Source organism: Pempheris klunzingeri, chromosome 7 (assembly GCF_042242105.1).
Source record: "Pempheris klunzingeri isolate RE-2024b chromosome 7, fPemKlu1.hap1, whole genome shotgun sequence".
NCBI classification, from domain to species: Eukaryota; Metazoa; Chordata; class Actinopteri; order Acropomatiformes; family Pempheridae; genus Pempheris; species Pempheris klunzingeri.
The window spans coordinates 9,967,068-9,986,226 of NC_092018.1; the positions used below are offsets into that span (position 1 = coordinate 9,967,068).

General features: G+C 39.4%; 1 protein-coding gene across 1 annotated transcript; it reads left to right on the forward strand.

Moving 5' to 3' along the window:
* The first annotated feature begins 2,431 nt into the window (after positions 1 to 2,431).
* On the forward strand, positions 2,432 to 18,930 carry lifra (LIF receptor subunit alpha a). The gene is made up of 18 exons (XM_070833303.1): positions 2,432 to 2,540; positions 8,471 to 8,656; positions 8,842 to 8,978; positions 9,885 to 10,038; positions 10,273 to 10,548; positions 10,738 to 10,864; positions 11,556 to 11,692; positions 11,876 to 12,018; positions 12,246 to 12,399; positions 12,542 to 12,606; positions 12,820 to 13,057; positions 13,223 to 13,408; positions 13,531 to 13,632; positions 13,786 to 13,932; positions 14,180 to 14,317; positions 14,514 to 14,607; positions 14,847 to 14,913; positions 15,079 to 18,930. Exons 2-18 carry the CDS (start codon positions 8,551 to 8,553, stop codon positions 15,772 to 15,774), a joined length of 2,967 nt encoding a protein of 988 aa, XP_070689404.1. The 5' UTR covers positions 2,432 to 2,540; positions 8,471 to 8,550; the 3' UTR covers positions 15,775 to 18,930.
* Positions 18,931 to 19,159: the final 229 nt, after the last annotated feature.

Here is a 19,159-nt window from a genome sequence, read left to right on the forward strand (position 1 = left end):
TCATGGGTATAATTTTTACAGAAATGTGTTTACGGATGTCAACAAAGTGTACAACAGATTTTATATGCTAAATCTCATGGTTTGAAAGTACCTATGAACATTTTCTCAAGTATTATATTCAAAGTAGAATTTAGGTAGGCTTGTCGCACTTTACATTTCAATTTTCTGCAACTTTTACTCCACTGCAGTTCCAAGACAAACACTAAGAATACAAAGGGTAATCAACAAATACATTAAGATATTACACTACTCACAAAAAGTTAGGGATATTCGACTTTCAGGTGAAATATATGGAAAATGTAAAAAGTGAATGCTACAGTGATATTATATCATGAAAGTAGGGCATTTAAGTAGAAGCATGCAATGGTAATTTTATTCATCTTAAACAATTTATTGAAAGAAAATCTAACAACAGTGGTGGGTATACCACAACAAAAAATTTTCACTGTCTCAATAAATTGGGATGTGGCCAAAGGACGTCCACTCCTCTTCTCTCTGTGACTCTTCCAGTCACTCTGTATCACTGTTACAACCTCCTGATGACACTCTGTGACCCTCTAAGCTCAGTGAACACCTCCGTCTGAGGACTTCCTGTTTGAAGCCTCGCAGTGGCGAGGTGCTGCTGATCAATTGTTAGGTGTCGTCTTGGTCTCATCATGTCACAATGTGAACAGCAGGATGAGGAGGACTGTTTAAATACCAGTTCTAACTGAAGCAGGAAATGTATTGGTCGATTCATGGATCAAACCTGTTGTGAATTTTGCTGTTAAGCTTCTTGTTAGAGAACAGCAACTTGTGTAAAAAGTACTGAAACACTGAACAGTTGGACATGTGCATTCAAAAGTTTAGAGAAGGTCACATTAAGTTCACCTGGAAAGTTTAGAATGCATTTTAGGTTCATCCTGAAATTTCATCTGAAAGCCGACTTTTTGAGTAGTGTATGTCATTAAAACCTTATAGGTCCACAAGAGGGAGCTACCCATCAATGTATAAAGCCATATAACATTTTTGAAAAAATTGAAATTAGCCCTGCATTCACCAACTGCAAGAATAAAGTGATATGCACGTGAATTCTTCAATTATTTAATCCAATGATAATATGAAAATCATTCTGAAATGGGCTTTTCCTCCTAATGAGACCTTTAGGTACTTTAAGTATATATTGATACTAATGCTTTTGTACTTTTAAATTAAATGTATGACTTGTAACAAAAATATTTCTACACCATTGTTGTATTGCTTCTTCTATTCTATTGACTAAATCAATCTATGATTTACTTGGACTGACATTTTTTGGATATATTTGATGGAGACAGAGGCTATAGTATCTCAAGAAGGAACAAAGAAATAGATACTAAGTCAGTGCTATTCTTAACCCTGATTATTGGGGCTGGTCAATATTAGCAGTATCATCCTTTAGCAGAATCATATTCTGATGATGTGGTAGTGCTATTCTACATCATCATTGTTTATTTTGTATATTTATTCTCCTGGACCTGGATGTGAACTGTCTCTGCGCATACATATTTGCACAATGCACAATCCATGTATGTGGTGTAAAATATTGTAATTTTTATAATACATTTGCTTTTGAATTTAATTTCTTTGTTTTACATTCAGTTTAATCTATTTTATTTTAAGTAGATCTTTGTTTCAGCCTGTTCTGATGCTGGTGTGAATTTCCACCCAGGTTATCTAAAGCCTTATCTTATGTTATCTTATCTTATGTTATTTGCTTCTCATTGTGTGTGAGTTTGGTTATGTAAGTCATTAAAAGTGAACACAGTGCATTGCTTTTAACATCAATTTGATTATCATATGTGTGATTTTCCAGGCCGAAAATATACTAGATTAATATCACAGTAAGGATTTGACCCATATAACCTTGTCCTAATGATCAGTTCCATAATTCTTTGGCTGACACATATTCAACCCCTTCAAATATACTTATATAAAACAAAAATCAATTGACGGTATGGATACTTATTAAATCTATTATATGGTTTTACATATTATCATAAAATATTGGGTTCTTTTTTCCAATTTCTTCATTGTTGATACTCCTATAAGCTTTTTCTGAGTGGTACATTTGGGTACCACGATAAAGTCCTCAAAACTGCAGTTGTATATCACATGTTTATATCACATGTTGAAAATATATACTTGTGTAAATTCTTTTTAAACTGAGCATCACTCCATTCATTTTCATATCACTCTAGCTGAGGACACAGGCACTGGGATCCAGACAGTCGGCTCCACAGTGGTCTGAAAGGGTGTCGTGTTGAGACCGTCGCTAATTTTTCCTGCGTGACATAAAGGCAACACGGCAACGCCCTCTCGCATGTGCGAAACGATTTCCTCGAAGCCCATTGGTCAGAACAAACGTCAATCAAACGGTTGGTATTCTCCATTCCAGGAATCCCGACCTTCTCTGGATCCACTGGGATTGCTCTCACTATCCAGCACGGGAACGGGCTCATTAAGAAGCTGGATTATTGGATAAAAAAACACATCGAGAAGGATTTCTTGCTACATCAGAGGTAATTTTTGGTGTTATCTAACTCATAATAATCGTTTACGGTAATGGCAGCTAACGTTAGTGTGGCTAGCTGTGTTTTTCCAAACATCAGTGGCCTGTCTGTCTGCGCGCGCGTGTGTGTGTGTGTGTGTGTGGTGGGGTGCTGGCTGCTAAATCATTTTAACGTGACATCCAACCCAGCCTGTCCATTTTAAATACACTCTCTCCTTCGGCAAAATGTTTTTAAAAATCAGAGATATATTTATAAAGTGTAATCACCCTCTGCCCGTTGGCTATATGATAAGATTCGTGATGATGGACTAATCATGCTGCCTTGTTGCTAATGCTAATGATGCACACCGTCCTGGGATGATGCAGTTTAGGATATCTACGGCTTTAGGCACTTTTTCTGGAAGAGCAGAGTCAAAAAATAGCTGCTACACATGAAAATCTACTAAGGATTGAATGATCAGGCTCATAAATATCATTATTTTGTTTAGATGGGACCCCAAATGTGTGTTAGTATGATAATGTGTGACGTTATTTCGCAATCATGATTGTTTTGCTCACAGATTGAAGAGGGTCAGGCCATCTTTGCGGTTACTTATGCTGTTTTTTTCCCTCTCTCCAATGGTTTCGAAGAGAAAAGGAGTTCAGTGTTACTCTTAAATGTGAACCAATAAGGTGTGTTGCTGAAATGTGGTTTGCATACAAAGAGAAAGAGTATTCCTCTCAGTAAACACATATTACACTCAGCAAACTGAATGGGAGTATTATTTCATTAAAAAAAATCTATCACTATGATCAGTAGTTGGTTACTGTTCTGGTAATACTGGCTACTAATTATAATATTTTCTTCAAGAGACAATTTCATAACTGTAACACTTTTTTTTTTCCAAAGACGGAAATACAGAAAGTACATTAAAACGAGACAGGTGCAGCTATGTGTTACAGTTATATTGTCTGCACCTGCAAAAGGAAGAAAAATTAACATTTGCATGGATTTGCATGGGTGTGTAACAGATCAATATAAGTTTTGATACTTTTAACACTAGTCCTCCCCCTGGTGCAGTCTTCCCCTTCAGGTTTTCAGCCAAAAGGAACAAGGGCTGGTTGTGCTGCATCCTGCTCCCAACTTTTCTTTTGGGTTCAATCAGCTGTAGTTGTACATGAGGTTGAACTGTAAGAACAGATGATTAATTTTCATGCTACAGGCTGTTATCCTGTTATGACTCAATGTGAGAAATACTGAACATTAGTCACCATAACAAATTGGATGAATGAAAGGCGCCTGCTCATACCTGGCAGGACAATAGCTGTTTCTATGTTTTCTTTTTTTTTTCACCAGTCAGTTGGCTGTGCTTGTGTTAAGAAAGATCAGACTAGACTAGCTTGTCTCTCGGGGGGTTGGCGTTGGACTGTTTAATTGTTTTAAGCCAGCAACTCAGAAGAAAACATCTAAAGGCAAATTGTGTATTTTGAAAGTGACTTTACTCGCTTCCTGTTGCTTCAGTGATTTACATTCATAAAGGATTACAAGGAAAGGGAAGGAAGGAAATGTTTGGTTGAGGGCCAACAGCCACACACACAGGACTGAATGTCCCTTCTCCACTGAGGTCAGAGCGCCGACATTTCACACAGACACACTCCTCTGTTAACTCTATCTGTCTTTCACTTATTCTCTCAGTAGCATCCGGTCTTCCTCTTCTCCCATTCAAGGGTCAGACATAATTAGCAGCAAACTTAGCTCGTGTTTCAAAATGTCACCACTCTTATACAGTACACTGGAGGCACTGGGCTTAGTTCTTTGGTCCTGGTGGTCATTGTATGACAGCTTAATAACAGCGTTGCTCAGTGTAGGCTGAGAACAGACACACAAGTTTTTCCTGGGTTTGGCTTCAGCTTCCATCCCACACACTTTTAGTAAAGTAAATACTATCAGGGCTTTAAAACTTTGTTTTAAGTTGTGGCTGTTACAGTAAGGTGCTCTGAGGTTGTTGGCTGTGTAAACTGCATAAATGGATAAAGATAGAAAAACAAATACAAATGAAGCTGTAGCTATATAAGAGATATAAAAGGTTTAATCACAATCGGATGTAATAGTGATGAAAGTTAATTGTTATAGTGTTTTCCACAAGTAGTTTTTTTTCTCCTCGAGCAGTGGCAGACTAAAGTTATTTTAGCTTTGGCTCCATTTCATTTTTATTTTTGTTCTGGTTTTGGTTTCAGCGGGGATAACATTATACTCCAGTATGTTAGGATTTTTCTCTTAAACTAAAACTAGTATTCCAGCAGCTGATGGGCCAAGAAATAGAATGACTGTGTTTTAATCATCATTTATCAAATATAAATACCAAACCTTTGCTGACTACATTTTTCCAGAAATTGAAATCCTCATTTGAGCTGTGGAAACTTATTATTACAACTTTAGCTGAAACATAAAATGGCTATTATATGTATTAAGTGCTCCAGCCAACACAAATACACAGTCTCACTCAAAGCAAACACAAATCATTTTAAATATGCCAGTAACCAACTTGCATAGTTTCTGAATTAATATACTGGAAAAGGGAATGTTACATATTGACTGAGTTTGCTCTGATATTTTAGTGCCAACTAACGAAAAAGAAGAATTCAGTTCATTCAGTTTGATTTGTTTAGACACCCGTAGAAATGGTAAATGAAACAGATGAGGCCTTTGGATTATGAGGAACGATAGTATCACAGGGTTGTCACAGAATGCTGTGCGTGGGAGGATACCTGGACATTTTCCATGGCTTACGCCTTTCACAGCTGAATAGTCAAACAGAACAGTGGCAAAGTCCACTGTGGAAAGAGAAGGCAAACTCCAAATTATGACATTGTTTTTAGGTGAGTCTGTTCTTTCCAGAAATAGGACTACTGCACGCAGACAGATGAGGTTTGGGCTTGGTTTTTAAGTAACAACAATATTCTTGAGGTTTTTTGTAGTTTGTGGCCATATTTATTGCTGCTGCAAGTGCCAGGACCCAGAAGAGAAGTATTGATTTGTTGATGTGCATTTGTGGCTATCAGTTTCTTGGTTGGGCTACATTTCCCAGAATGTACAGCTGTTTTTCCCGTTTCCCATCAGTGTTTTTTTTTTTCAGGGTTTAGATTTCATTGGATATATTGAAGGTTGTAAATTGTTTCAGCCTGGTGCTAAAGTTGGAAAACAATCTTCTTTAGGATCCAAGACCACTAAAACATATAACTGCTCTATTCATGTGGGGACTCACTAGGCCTTGCAACAGGCTCAGAAATCCTTTTGGTGCAAGAACATAAGTATGTGAGACATTGACTCCACACAGCTGTATTTATGTTGAGCCATGCCTCTGAATTTCATCTGGGGGTGGTGTTTTTTGAACCAGGAATATGCTAGAAATCTGGAAAGACTTATTTATTTATTTATCTCTATCTTTATGTGTGTATATATATGTGTGTGTGTGTGTGTGTGTGTGTGTGTATATATATATATATATTTCTCTTCGTGTTTCTACTCTTATTGTTTCACTTTGTGTGCTTATTTCATACTTTATTTTTATTATTGCTTCAGTCTGGAACAGTCACTCAACATTTCACTGCGCATTATACTGTGTATAACTGTGTATGTGACAAAGGTCTTATGTCTTAAAGAGTCGGCAGCACACATTTAGGTTAACAAAAGCTGAAGTGGTCAGATCTTGTTAAACGAGTCAAACTAAAGTAACCACATTAAGAGTGGTGAGTGATTAATGCGCAGTAAAATCAAATATTGTGTGGGCAAAACCAACAACGGGATGAGCGTGGCCTGAAAGTTCATCCACTCTGAATAGGAGCTATCTTAAAACCATATGTGAAACCACTTTAGGAGGCAGCAGTAAAGGCACATTCAAGATAGGAAATTCTTCTCTTAATCCTGCTGCTGCAAAATCACCTACAGGAAAGAAAATCCCATCTACATAAGATTCCTTCAGACTTCATGACTGAAAACAAGCTGTGTGTCATTTTACTGTTACTCAATTTACTGGTGTTCAGTACTACTTAATTTTACTTTCTGTTTATTTGAGTGCACTAAAAGCTGTTAAACATTTTTGAATATTTTCATCTGACCTGCACAGAAAAAAAACTCTCGTTTTCATCGCCACAACATCGTCGCCGTGTTGTCTTGTCTTTTATTCAGTTACCTGAAATGGGCTTTGTGTCTGTGTGTATTTTGTGTTCAGGTCATGTTGTGGCATTCATATGCTTAGCAGCACTTGAGATCATTGTTTTTATCAAGCCTGTCTTAGCTTGTCTCGAGGGAAACCAGACGAACTGCACTGCCGTGTGCTGTTGACAGCTTAACACAAAAATAACAGAGAATTACAAACACAAACATGCACATGCAGGCTCATGAAGGCCAAAGCTCAAATCTCCTTTTGTGTTTAAATCGGGCATGTTGGTGTTGTTTTTTTTGTTTTTAGGGAGAACAATCACACAATGTTCAGGCTGAGGCTTGACCGTGTCTACCCCAACCAGATGTTTGTTATGCAGTATGTCAATCTGAGATTTTTTTGTGTGTTCTTGTTGTTGCTTTTACATGTGTTGCAGTGCTACTGTGTGGTGTTATTGAATTTATACATAATGAAATGAATGTTGATTAATGTTTTGTCAGTTTATTGATAGATTGATTTAGTTCTGTTCTTAAATTTTGTTAATGTATACATTTAACCTGTAATTGCTATAAAAGCTTCAGTGAGCAGTAGTGGCCTTTACTTGTTAATTCTGTAACATCAGTATGGTAAACTTGGTAGGAGCACAAAATGTGAAAGTATGCAGTGGACAGCCAATCACAGCAAGTGAAGGCTGGCAGTGCAACTTCCTGGCTAAATGTTCTGGTGGAAGGATGTGTGTTGACCAGAGAAATTATGGGTAATTCAGTAAAAACCAGGTTGTGCCGGCAGATGAATATTTTCCCTGTGAAAAACAGTCCTGTGGATGCATCTTCAGCTGCGCCTTCATTGCTTCTTGCTGCTTTTTGAATAACTGTAATTCATACTGCATGACTGTGGCTGGCAGACTGTCTGACTGACAGACTGAATAAAAACATATTTGGAATGTAGCTGCTGTTTTTTGTAGAGTTTGTCAAAAGGTTCTGTAGTAACTTTTTTCAATTTAAGGTTTTGCAGTATGGTGTACTTTTACCTTTACATGTTTGGGTCTGTATATCTGATTGAAATAACACAGAAGCTTAAATGATAGTAGTAGTTAAATGTTCTGCGAAGTGTAAGGCATTTATTTGTACGTCAGCAAAAGTCTTCGGCGTTGCAAAACAACACAGGTCGAGAAAAGGACAGGTGAATCAAATAAGCAGCTTTATATAAACAGCATTCCCTGACTTGAGTGTTTCCACGTTTAGAATTAGCTGCCCGAGAGATGTGTTTTCTGGTGTTGATGTAAAATTTGACTTTTCCTGGCAGGGGTACCTCTGACTGTAGCATGCATTCATTCAACAAGCAAAGTGAACAATTCATTCACAGCTGGCAGGGAATCATTGCTGAAATTCAAAGCTCCTCCTAAGAACCCAACAGTGACAACTACCAAAGAGTAATGTTTTATTTTTTTAAATTCCCGTGCATGCCAGAATATTCCACGAATAAGGACATTATCTTGGCATGACTCAGTTTTTCACAGTTTCCCAATTGCTGCTCTCGCCCTATCTTCATAGAATAAAACAGCACTCTGTCTTGACAGTCAGCAGGTTTTATTGAAACTAGTTAGCTGACAAATCCTTACTTTCTCATCATGAATTTGGTTGAATTTCCTACCGGCTTAGGTGTTACTTTCCTTCTTTTCTTGTTATGTTTGTATTTTAGCAGATCTCTGTTTTATTCATCGTACATTTACCATTTTTCCCCCCTCCTCTGCTGTCTTTTCCCACAGGCCACCCTCTGTCTGTGTGTTGTCTCTCAGGATGTCTAGCACGGTGCTGCTGTAGCGGAGAGGACCACCATCTTAGGATCTGCAAACAGTGACTCGGCCAGTTGATCACCATGCCTCACTTAAATGTCAGACCCAGCTCAAAACCTAACTGTACCCCTGTCTGGCTCGTCTGTATTCTCCTGGGCCTCTCGGCTATACACGCTCATGCCAAAGATGGTAAGAACCAAACAACATTAAATGAAAATTTCACCCTCAATATTCTGATAAATCAATAATCTGCAACGCTCGATGCACATTTCAAAAGTTGTTGCAATATTGAGATGCATGTTTACCGATTCAGAGACTGTATATTTTGCCATTTAAATCACTTAATCTTGTCCCAACCTTCTTTCTTTTTCCAGTCCTTACTGTACCCCAGCAGTTGAGCTTATCGGCCAACATGCACACACAGGAACTATCCATATCCTGGCTGGGAGGAGCAGCCACAACCTTTGACCTCATGATTCTAAGAACTGAACTGAATGAAACTGTCTTCTACGTAAGAGCATGTCTTTTCTTGTCAGTTTGTTCTCTTGCTTTTCTTGTTGTACAGTTATATTTCAAGTTGATTACAATCTCATGTCAAAAGAACCTTTAGCCTGACGAATACACGATTTTTGAGGATGATCCTGATAATGATATTTGAGAGTTGAAAAAAAAAATTATTTTTTTTTTCTAACACAAGCCATAATATAAATGAACAGTTTTGATAAGGTTCCTTTATATTTGGTTTTTAAACAATTGCAGCCTATTTTAATATACACTACTCACAAAAAGTTAGGGATATTTGGCTTTCAGGTGAAATTTCAGGATGAACCACCACCAATACATTTCCTGCTTCAGTTAGAATTGGTATTTTAACAGTCCTCCTCATCATGCTGTTCACATTCTGACATCATGAGGCCAAGACGACACCTAACTATTGATCAGCAGCACCTCAACACTGGAGGCTTCAAACAGGTCCTCAGACAGAAGTGTCCACTGAGCTTAGAGGGTCACAGAGTGTCATCAGCAGGTTGCAACAGAGATACAGAGACTGGAAGAGTCACAGAAAGGAGAGGAGTGGACGTCCTTTGGCCACATCCCAATTTTACGTTTACCCTCGTTTACCCTCCACTGTTGTTAGATTTTCTTTCAATAAATTGTTTAAGATGAAGAAACTACCATTGCATGCTGATACTTAAATGTCCTACTTTCATGATATAATATCACTGTAGCATTCACTTTTTACATTTTCCATAAATTTCACCTGAAAGTGGAATATCCCTGTATTTATTTTAGTTAACTTTCCTCTGTAGCACATTCCTCAATAACAGTTTTCTTTGATTTGATTATGACATTATGACAATCGTGTTCATGTTGTTCTGGGTCCTTCCTCACTGTGCTTTCTGTGTGTCGCCTGTAGGAGACGGTGTCTGTGGCAGTAAGTCAGATGAGTGGTCAGCACCTGTTTAACTGGACCTCAGCTGAACCTCTGGAGTGTACCTCACTGTCGATCAAAGTCCGCTCGAGAGATGGACAGACAGCAAGTGATTGGAGCAACACTCAGATACTTCAAGGTCAGAAGGAGAATACACATGATATACATTGGTCATTCAGGGGGAGTGAAGACCATTTCCAATTCAAATTGTTTTTCTCTCTGAAATCTCACTCATATGCCAAACAAATGACTCCTTTTTACCTAAATATAGACATCTATATTAGGTACTATATTTATCCTCTCCTGTTTTATCTCCCATTTGAAAATTTTAAACTCTCTGCTGTCCTCTTGCTCCCTCAATCTTTCTTTCCAGGAAGCGACCTCCCCAGCAATGAGAGAATCCAGATGTACCCCCAGGATAGAGTTGTACCTGTGGGGGCCAACACCACCTTCTGTTGCATTGTGGAAGAAGGGAAGCTCTTTGGTAGCATCCACTATGGCAGCACACTCATGAACACCAAACGACTGAGTAGGCGAAGTTACGCCACTACAGTTGTTAATCAGGGACCATCCGGCACGTCGGGAACCAATGTCCTCTGTTACGACAACCCGAAGACAAAACTGAATGGGGCAGTGGTGTTTGTTGGATGTAAGATGATTAACTCGATGGATAAGAACTAGAGCGTGAATGTTAAGCACAAAGTAAAAAGGGCATTGAGATGGATGAATTATTATTTTTTATTTTATCACACATTTGTTTATTTGTGAAGATTCTTGAACCAACTACGTTGTTGGTGATGATGAATTAATTATTTCTGATTGTTGTCTCCGTCCTCAGATACACCTCTGCCCATTGATTTTGTGTGCGAGACTCGTGACTTAACCTCAGCTGTGTGCCAGTGGAATGAAGGACGAGACACGCACTTGTCCGGCAAACGAGGAACAAGCTACTCGCTGAACAAGAGGTACCACAGTCACTCTCACAGACACCTAAAGTTAGTTTAAAAACTAGCCAAAACTTACACTGCACCAGAGTTCAATTGACAGCTTTCAAACCTAAATCGCCACCTAAATGACACAACAAGTGGGCATACAGCAGCCAAAGCAAACAGGTTAGGTCCAAAACCCAACAAAACAGGAAAAAACAAAGACATGGTATTTCAGAAACTATCAGTAGAAAAACCATAATGGTCCGAGGTGGCAATGATGGAATAATTTTTTTTGTTTTTGGACAAATTCTCAGCAAATTTATGGATGTGCCAGGATGTGGTACAATGTCACTTTGTATGTGAGATAACATCCCTGCATTATTTATCATTGCTTCCCTTGTCACAAGCTAAAAAGTGTTTTCTTTCCAGAAAAATACAACCAAGGGAGAGACTATGTCAAGAAATGTAGAGCACTTAGTCTAAGTAACCACTTGCTGCTCTTGTGTGTCCACTTAGCGGATTGGCTATCTGCCAGAGCTTTTACAGGAATTGTCTAAAAGCTGGCCAGAGGAGGAATTATATTAAGAATGTATTTGGGCCTGTGTCTGCATCTGTAGGTTAGATTGAGCATCAGGAGTGATTATGAATTATTTCATTTGATGTGATTGTTTTTGATTCTTGCCATCTTATCAAATCTGTTGTTTTTTTGTGTGTGTGCTGTTTGTAGGAGCTGTAATGGGGGTTTCCTGCGGCAGAAGCAGAAAGAGTGTAGTGTGGACCAGTGGGAGGGTAACTGGACACTGGTAGCCGTGAATCCTCTCGGCCAGTACAGCCTCACGGACTCTGCTGATATCAGTCACAGAGGTAAGTATATCACCCTCAGTTTATCAAAATCAGTGAATGCCTACACACCAAGAAGAATACATATAAACACATTTATTGTTTGTCTTTTTTATACCAATTTTTGAATACAGACATGAAATACACCTATAGTAGTCGTTTTCTTCTCCTAAACTCAGTGACTCTGGTCTCACCCTTTCTCCTCAGTGCATCCAGTAGCACCAGCTAATCTGGTCTCAGTCGTCCGTGCCTGGAATGCCACTGTGCTGTGGCAGTGGAAGTACAAGAGCTATTCCTCCCTGGCTCTTGTCTGCCAGGTAGAGCTTACTTCCCATGGGTACAAAACAAAGGTAAGGTGTTAATGTGTGTGTGTTGCAGGGGAAGACCACCTGTCCATTTGCTTGTGTTTGTTTGCTCTGTCCGTCTCAATCAGACAATATCACTTCCATTTTTTTACCACATTACAACATACTTACGACATTACCTTCAACAGATGCAAGCTTATATCGACATGCTCTCTCCATTTGTGTGACCATCAATGAACCAAACAGTAATGAAGTCTAATGTATGTGTACAGCGTACCATCTCTGGTGTGGGTCTGCGGTCGGTGGAGTTATCAGACCTATATCCTGATGAGGATTACAGTGTTCAAGTCCGCTGCGGAGCCCAGCAGAATTTCTGGAAGTGGGGGAACTGGAACGAACCATTTGCCTTCAAAACCAAGACTTATAGTAAGGGGTTTATTTGAGGCATCTCTTTATTTTAGCGGAGATTTCAGTGAATTACAGCTGCAACTAATGACAGCTCTGAATTCATTATGAAACCGCAGCAGTAGTGCCATTCTTCTTTTTCATTGGTACTTTTTGTTGTCAGTTCCAGATGCTCCTGATGTGTGGATGTGGATGAACAGAGACAACACTGGGCAGGTCATCTGGAAGGTAAGTTGTTTTGTTTCTCACCTTTGGGTTGAATTGTTTTGGATTTAAATCGTGGGTTTTCAAATTAGAATTTGCTATGTTTACTGCAAGAGAGCACAGATTTACAGCATATTCAAACAAGTGCAATAAGATGAAGCAAGTGCATTGCTTATCACTGCCTTCTGTTTTAGTCTTCAGTCTTCATCCTTTGTCCTTTCACTTATTTTCTTCTAGCCTCTGACCCATAGACAGAGCCACGGTCAGATCACAGGTTATGAAGTTACTCTCTGGACCTCTGAAGAAAAGCTACAGCACACCCAAATCTTTTCAGCAGACACTTCTTCTGTACCAGTCAACCTAACACAGGTCGCTACCTTCAGAAGTGACAACAAGGTCACAGCAACCGTTGTTGCAAAAAACACTGCTGGGATGTCTCAACCTGCAAGTGTACTTGTACCTCTGCGTTTGACAGGTGTGTTTGGGATGTTTTAGCATATAAGAAGCAAGCAAAAGGGAAATTTTAACTTCATGTGACAGATTTGTTCATTCAATTACGATGATTTTTTAGCTCAGTTAAATATATAAGGAGTATATGGAGACATGTCATTTCTACATTGCTGTATTCTCATCTTTCCAGACGTGGAACCCCTTGCTGTGTCCAGGGTCGTTTATACCGATACAGGTTTCCCTCTGTTCTGGCAGAGCGATGCCAATGCCACCTGTGGTTATGTGGTAGAATGGGTCGATGCTTCCTGCATGCGGGACTGCCCTTTGGAGTGGATCAAGCTGGTTGCTGGAAGCACTGATGTCTCCATTAAGTCAGGTATGCCAGCCTTGATGCCTGCTTTGTAAGGATATCAACAACATCTGTGAAAATGGGGTACCATTTTAGAGGGCTGGAAAATGTATTGTATAATACATAAAAATCTCTTTCTTTGTCATCAGCCAACTTCCAGCCGGGTGTGAGGTACTACTTTTCCCTGTACAGCTGCTCCTCAGAGGCCCCAGAGCTGCTTCAGCGTTGGCAGGGATACATGCAGGAGCAGGGTGAGAAGAGCACTGCGTGTGGAAAGCTTACCCTTTAAGAAGAAGCAGTGACTTCAGAGATCATACTCTGCATCTTAATTGCTGACTATTTGTTCTAATGCCTCCCACCCCTCTCTCCCTTTTCTTTTCCTCCCTTCCTTGTGGCTTCCACAGCCCCGTCCAGTTCTGTCTCTCTCTCAACCAGTCAGCAGGACTCTGATATTGTTCTTATCTGGGGAGAGATCCCACTTGTCAACAGAAGAGGGTTCCTCCTGGGCTATAACATTTACATCAGTAATGGCTCCCAGCTCACACTTCTAGGTAAATGTCATGATGTGAAGTGCCACCTCTGTATAGCTGTTACAGGAGAGTGCTTGGAAAAAGAATGCAAAACATCCATAATTCATGCCATTGCCACAGTCAGTCAAAGTTACTGTGCATTTTGTATCCTGTTAAAGTCACACACCCTCCTAATTATTGCTCCTCGTCTCGTTTCCCTCTTCTCCTTCTCCTTTTTCCCTTCCTGTGCCTCTCTCTCTTTTTGTTTTTCACCCTGTCCTTGGAACAGCCAATCTGACAGACCTGGGAACAAGAAAATACACAGTAAAAGGTCTCTCTGAGGGCTCCTATAAATTTACTGTCAAGGCCTACACCTCAGCAGGCGAGGACTCAGGCGCCACTGCCTCCACAACACTGGAGCCATACAGTATGTGAAAGTATACTTATATTTGTATAGCTATGATAGGATAGCAAAAGATGTATTTTTATGCCCTTGATCTTGTACCGACCAATTTTTGGCTAAAAATGCTCTTGTGCTTACATGTAACAGTTCACACAGTGATTTATACTCAAATTAAGCATCATGCTTCAAGTCTAATATTTCTACTGTCTTATCCTGAAAGGTGATTGGCTGATCCTGGAAATATTGGCTTCTCTGGGAATCACGACCTTATTCCTGGTCATTGTCACCTTTGTTTGCTACAAGAAAAGGAAATGGTGAGACTGTTATGCTCCTATCCTGTGTCCCTCTCCTGTTTGTGTGTGTTTCATAAATATTGTAACAGGTATACACAAAGCAACATTCGTAAAGATAGCTACTGTACCACGTTGATGATATTAGCAGCAGTTAATTCTCCACATTCTATCGAAGAGGAGCTGATAGGAGGTAGCATTATTATTTGTTCAGGCATTTGATGATAATGGATGTAACAAGTGATATTTTGCTTTGTCATCAGGGTGAAAAAGGCGTTCTATCCAGATATACCTGAGCCCAAGCTGCCTGGTGACTGGTCCAGACCGCAGGTATAGAGTCCGGCTAATCCAAGTTGACTAAACTTATTGTGGATTAACTCTATATACAGAACCTACAAGTGCCTTGTATTTTCTTCTTTGGTCAAGAGTATGAAGTGACTTTTTTCCCCATTTAAACTGACTTCATACAATGTCTAATCACTGTGTATCTTACAGGGGCCGTTGGATTTGAGGCCATCTCCACCCAGCATGGTCCATATTGTAGAAAAGCCTGAGTACGATTCTAGTAAAGAAATGCTCGTCGTCATTCCTGAAGAAGACGAGGATGAAGAAGGTCTTGGGATAGGAGACGAGCCAGTTGACACAGATGAGCCAACGTCGTTACGCTACTACAACCAAGTGGTAGATGAGCGGCCCATAAGACCACGTTACCCAGACTCCTCTGCTTCTTCTGCATCTTCTTTGGATTCAGCGCGCACCGATGTGACGTACACAGGGATTCAGACCTCAGGGTCGTCTTTGGTCTTCCAGCTGGATCCACAGGGCTCCTCAGAAGGCCACCAACCCCAGGCTGATCTGTCTGTCAGCTGTGGAGGTGGAGGAGGTGGTTACCAGCCCCAGATGCAACCTAGAGCCCCAAATGATGACATGGGCACAGCTTCATCTGAGCCTTTCTTAGAGTCCCAGGCTACCAGTGCAGGCGGGTACAAACCCCAGAGCTCCTGGCATCTGGACTCCCCTGTGGAGGCTGGGGAAAGTGCTGGCCTGGCACCCTCTCTTGGATCCCCCACCTCTGTCGGCTCCACTCAGTTCCTCCTCCCTGATGGAGAGGAACATGCAGAGGAGAAACGGCAGCTGCCATCATCGGCAGCAACCTGGTTCACCAACCTGCTATCATCCACAAAACCATGATATCATCTCTGTCTCACCACTACCAGCCAGGCCAGGGGGGTTAACACAAAAACGTTTAGATTCATTACTGTTACAGTGTCATGCATCAAACAAACGTAGCCCATATGGTCTTAGTAAATATCCCCTCTGATGTAGCACTACATTCTTACAGTTGCACTTTGACAGCAATTATGCTATTTGAGGTATTTATTCCAAACACACAGAAATGCATATAAAGGTAATTTTGTGGTTCATGCAAATTATCAAGAATATCAAAATGTGTATATTTATATGTCAAAACATTTCTATTCTGACAAGAGCAATTCACACAAAATATTTCTTCATACGTCTTTTCCACCATATTTGTTACACCCCCTGGCATCTTGGTGGCTGTAACATCCCCTCACTGCCTTTTCTGTGATCCCATATTATGGGCATTTAGCAATGGCATATCCTGTGTTTCATTTGAGTATATCATTTTTTAGCTTGCATTTCAGATGTTTTTATTTTCAGTGATTGTGAACTTGACTACACTACAGAAAAAAACTGAAAGCAAGGAAGTTTCAAACCAAATGGTGGCACAGTAAAAATAACGGACATTTTTGGAGGAACAGTTTCCACAGAATTCAGAAGTAGACAGAAAACATCCCACTCATTAGTATCCGTGTCTTCTGCTGGTCTTCTGTTGGGATATTCTTGCCTGTTTTATGACAGCTGATGAGCTACTGAAAGGAAAAAGACACACAATTTTAAAGATATGTGAAGATGGCAAGATGGCTCCTATCCTTGCAAATGTTATCTGTTTTTCACAAATTACTGTCTCAACATTGAGCTATTGATTGAAAGTCATTATTTTACGCAGATGCAGGAGTGGTGCTGTGTGAATAATGAGCCCAGTGGATATACACTGATATAAGCTAAAACAATGACTAAGAACTGGTGTAATTTAATGAACAAACACACTACTGTGTTACTTTTGAGTGTTTGTGTTGTTTTGTCTTCCTTAACCAGAGTTGTTTTCGTGTTAAGAAATGCATTTCATTGTCAGGCCAGTGTCCTTTTTAAATTTTGGTATGTGTCGAGCATTATCCTCAAGCTGATAACAAATAATTGGAATTAACTTGGATGGGTAATTGCAGTGAATGATTTGCCTTGATAAACATAATGCTTCCAGTCATTTGCACCGCATCACATTTCACACGCTGCCTTGCTACTAAATGTTATGTGTAATGAAAAAGAATACGTTACAGTAATGCAGTTGAGAACAGTTTAGAAATGTATTGTACTGGACATACAGATTCCACTGGCACTGAGCGTAATGTACAAAGGATGTCCGTTTGAATCCATTTTAGCACATGCTAAAATATTTACTCTTTGGTTACTTTATAATTGATGTTACTGTCGGCCCTCTCAGTATATTTGTGTGGATATGAGCTTTTTTTTTTTTTTCTTGGTTGCTTTATTTTCAAGCGCAGAGACATGGCTGATACTGCATTTGATGTTGATTTGCTGTTCTTGGAAGCCTGTTCTTTTTAGATCATTTCAGGTTTTTCTTTTTTTTTTTTAACTATTTATCTTTTCATTGCAATTTTTTCCCGAAGCCAACTTTTAAATTATGTGATTGGAAAAGGGACCAAGGGGGAAGAATATAGTGGGACATTTCTAGAAAGGCTATCATTTAGCTGTTGACAAAAATGTGGGGTAATTAACTTGGGAATATAAGTCACATTACGGTGTCACACACAGGCCCAAGTACACATCGCATTTAAGACTAGACTTCCCAAAAGCATCGTTATGCAAACATGTGAATGTCCTTTTACATTTAAATTCAGTGGTAACCCTGATTTTTATTTTATTGTATCCTTCAGAGTCGGGGCCCTGGCTTGCCCGTGTGGCAGCCAGTGGCTCGTTGTTTCTCAGTGCCTCCAGCCAACAAGCTTTAAGTAAAACTACTGTGACATGAGTGGTGATTTAGATGAACTATAACAGACAGGCAGTCCTCTTTGACTACTGAGAAAAATGTATCCCTTCTTTCTCTTTGTCTTTTTCTCTTTGTCTTTTTCATTTGATTAATGGAAATGGTTGAAAGAATTTGTCAGAAGCTACTTAAAATGTTTACCAGTCAGATTAAGTAAAGAATGAACCAACCAGATATATTGTGTGATATCAGTGATCACTTCAAGGCGGTGGGAAAGGACGGATATAGTTTTGAGTATTTAAACATGGCTGCAGATTGTTTTCCTTTGAAGCCTGCTTTCTCAAGCGAGCAGGGCTTTGGAGACTAACCTATGAACGCTATGTGTTACATGCTTTTATGTTGATTTAGATCAACAAAATGGCACCTTTTTATTTTTCCTCTAAATCTTTGTTTTTATACAACTGTACATATTTGTAATTTTGTTTCCTTTGTTTCCTTACAATACAAAAATGTATGTTTTACATAGGAAATTATGTTCCCTATTCTACAACAGACTGAGCTAATGTTGACTAACCAGCTCTCTTGAGAGATTAATGGCAAATGCTTGTGTTGACGCCATATATATAGAGTCCTATGAAACGTAGAGGCATCACACTTTGGCTGTATATTGGTTGTGTGCTTAAACACAGCCTTCTAAGTGTGTGTGTGTTAGAATTGTGATCCTGTCTTTTTATAATAGTTTAGCCTGCTTTGCATTCCTATATCTTATCACAACATTGTCACTTTGCCACACACAAGTAGAGAACTCACTAGGCGGACTGCTGACACGAAATTTTCTGTAGTACTCTTTAGAGTATCATGATTTTGAGGTTTATACAGTACAACAGCAGGTACACTTGCTGCTTTACACATCTTCATCTCTGGCCCTAGATGTTTTTGCGAAATCAGTGCATGCTGTAGAAACTATTACTACAAAACAGTGGCTCTCAGATCCTTTAAACTCTGTTAATGTTATCCTGTGGCTTTAAAACATTAACACTGACTAATGTTGTGCATGACAACACGACTGAAGTATTGTGCACCTGAAAAAGACTTTCATTTCTGAAAATGCTTTAAATTTCATGATATTTTACAGAATATTTTACTATTGAATGAAAAGAGACATTGAAGTGCTTTTGAGTGACTAAATAAATGTTAACACTAGTAACACAAAGTTAAATGCTACTTGTTTAAAGGCAATAAAGTAATTTGTCTGGTCACATGTCAGTTTGTCAGTTTAATTTCCACTCATCTAATATAATCTCCACAAAGATTTAAATAGCCATATTCAGTGAGTTCAACATTACAGTCAGGTTTATTTATTTCAGTCCAATAAATAGAAGTTGTTCTTTTTTTCAGTTCAGGAAATTAGTGAAGAGTGGCTGCAGTCAAGTGTTGCTAAATATACCACCGTCCCCGCTGACCTTCATAAGTGTGAAATTGCACAGG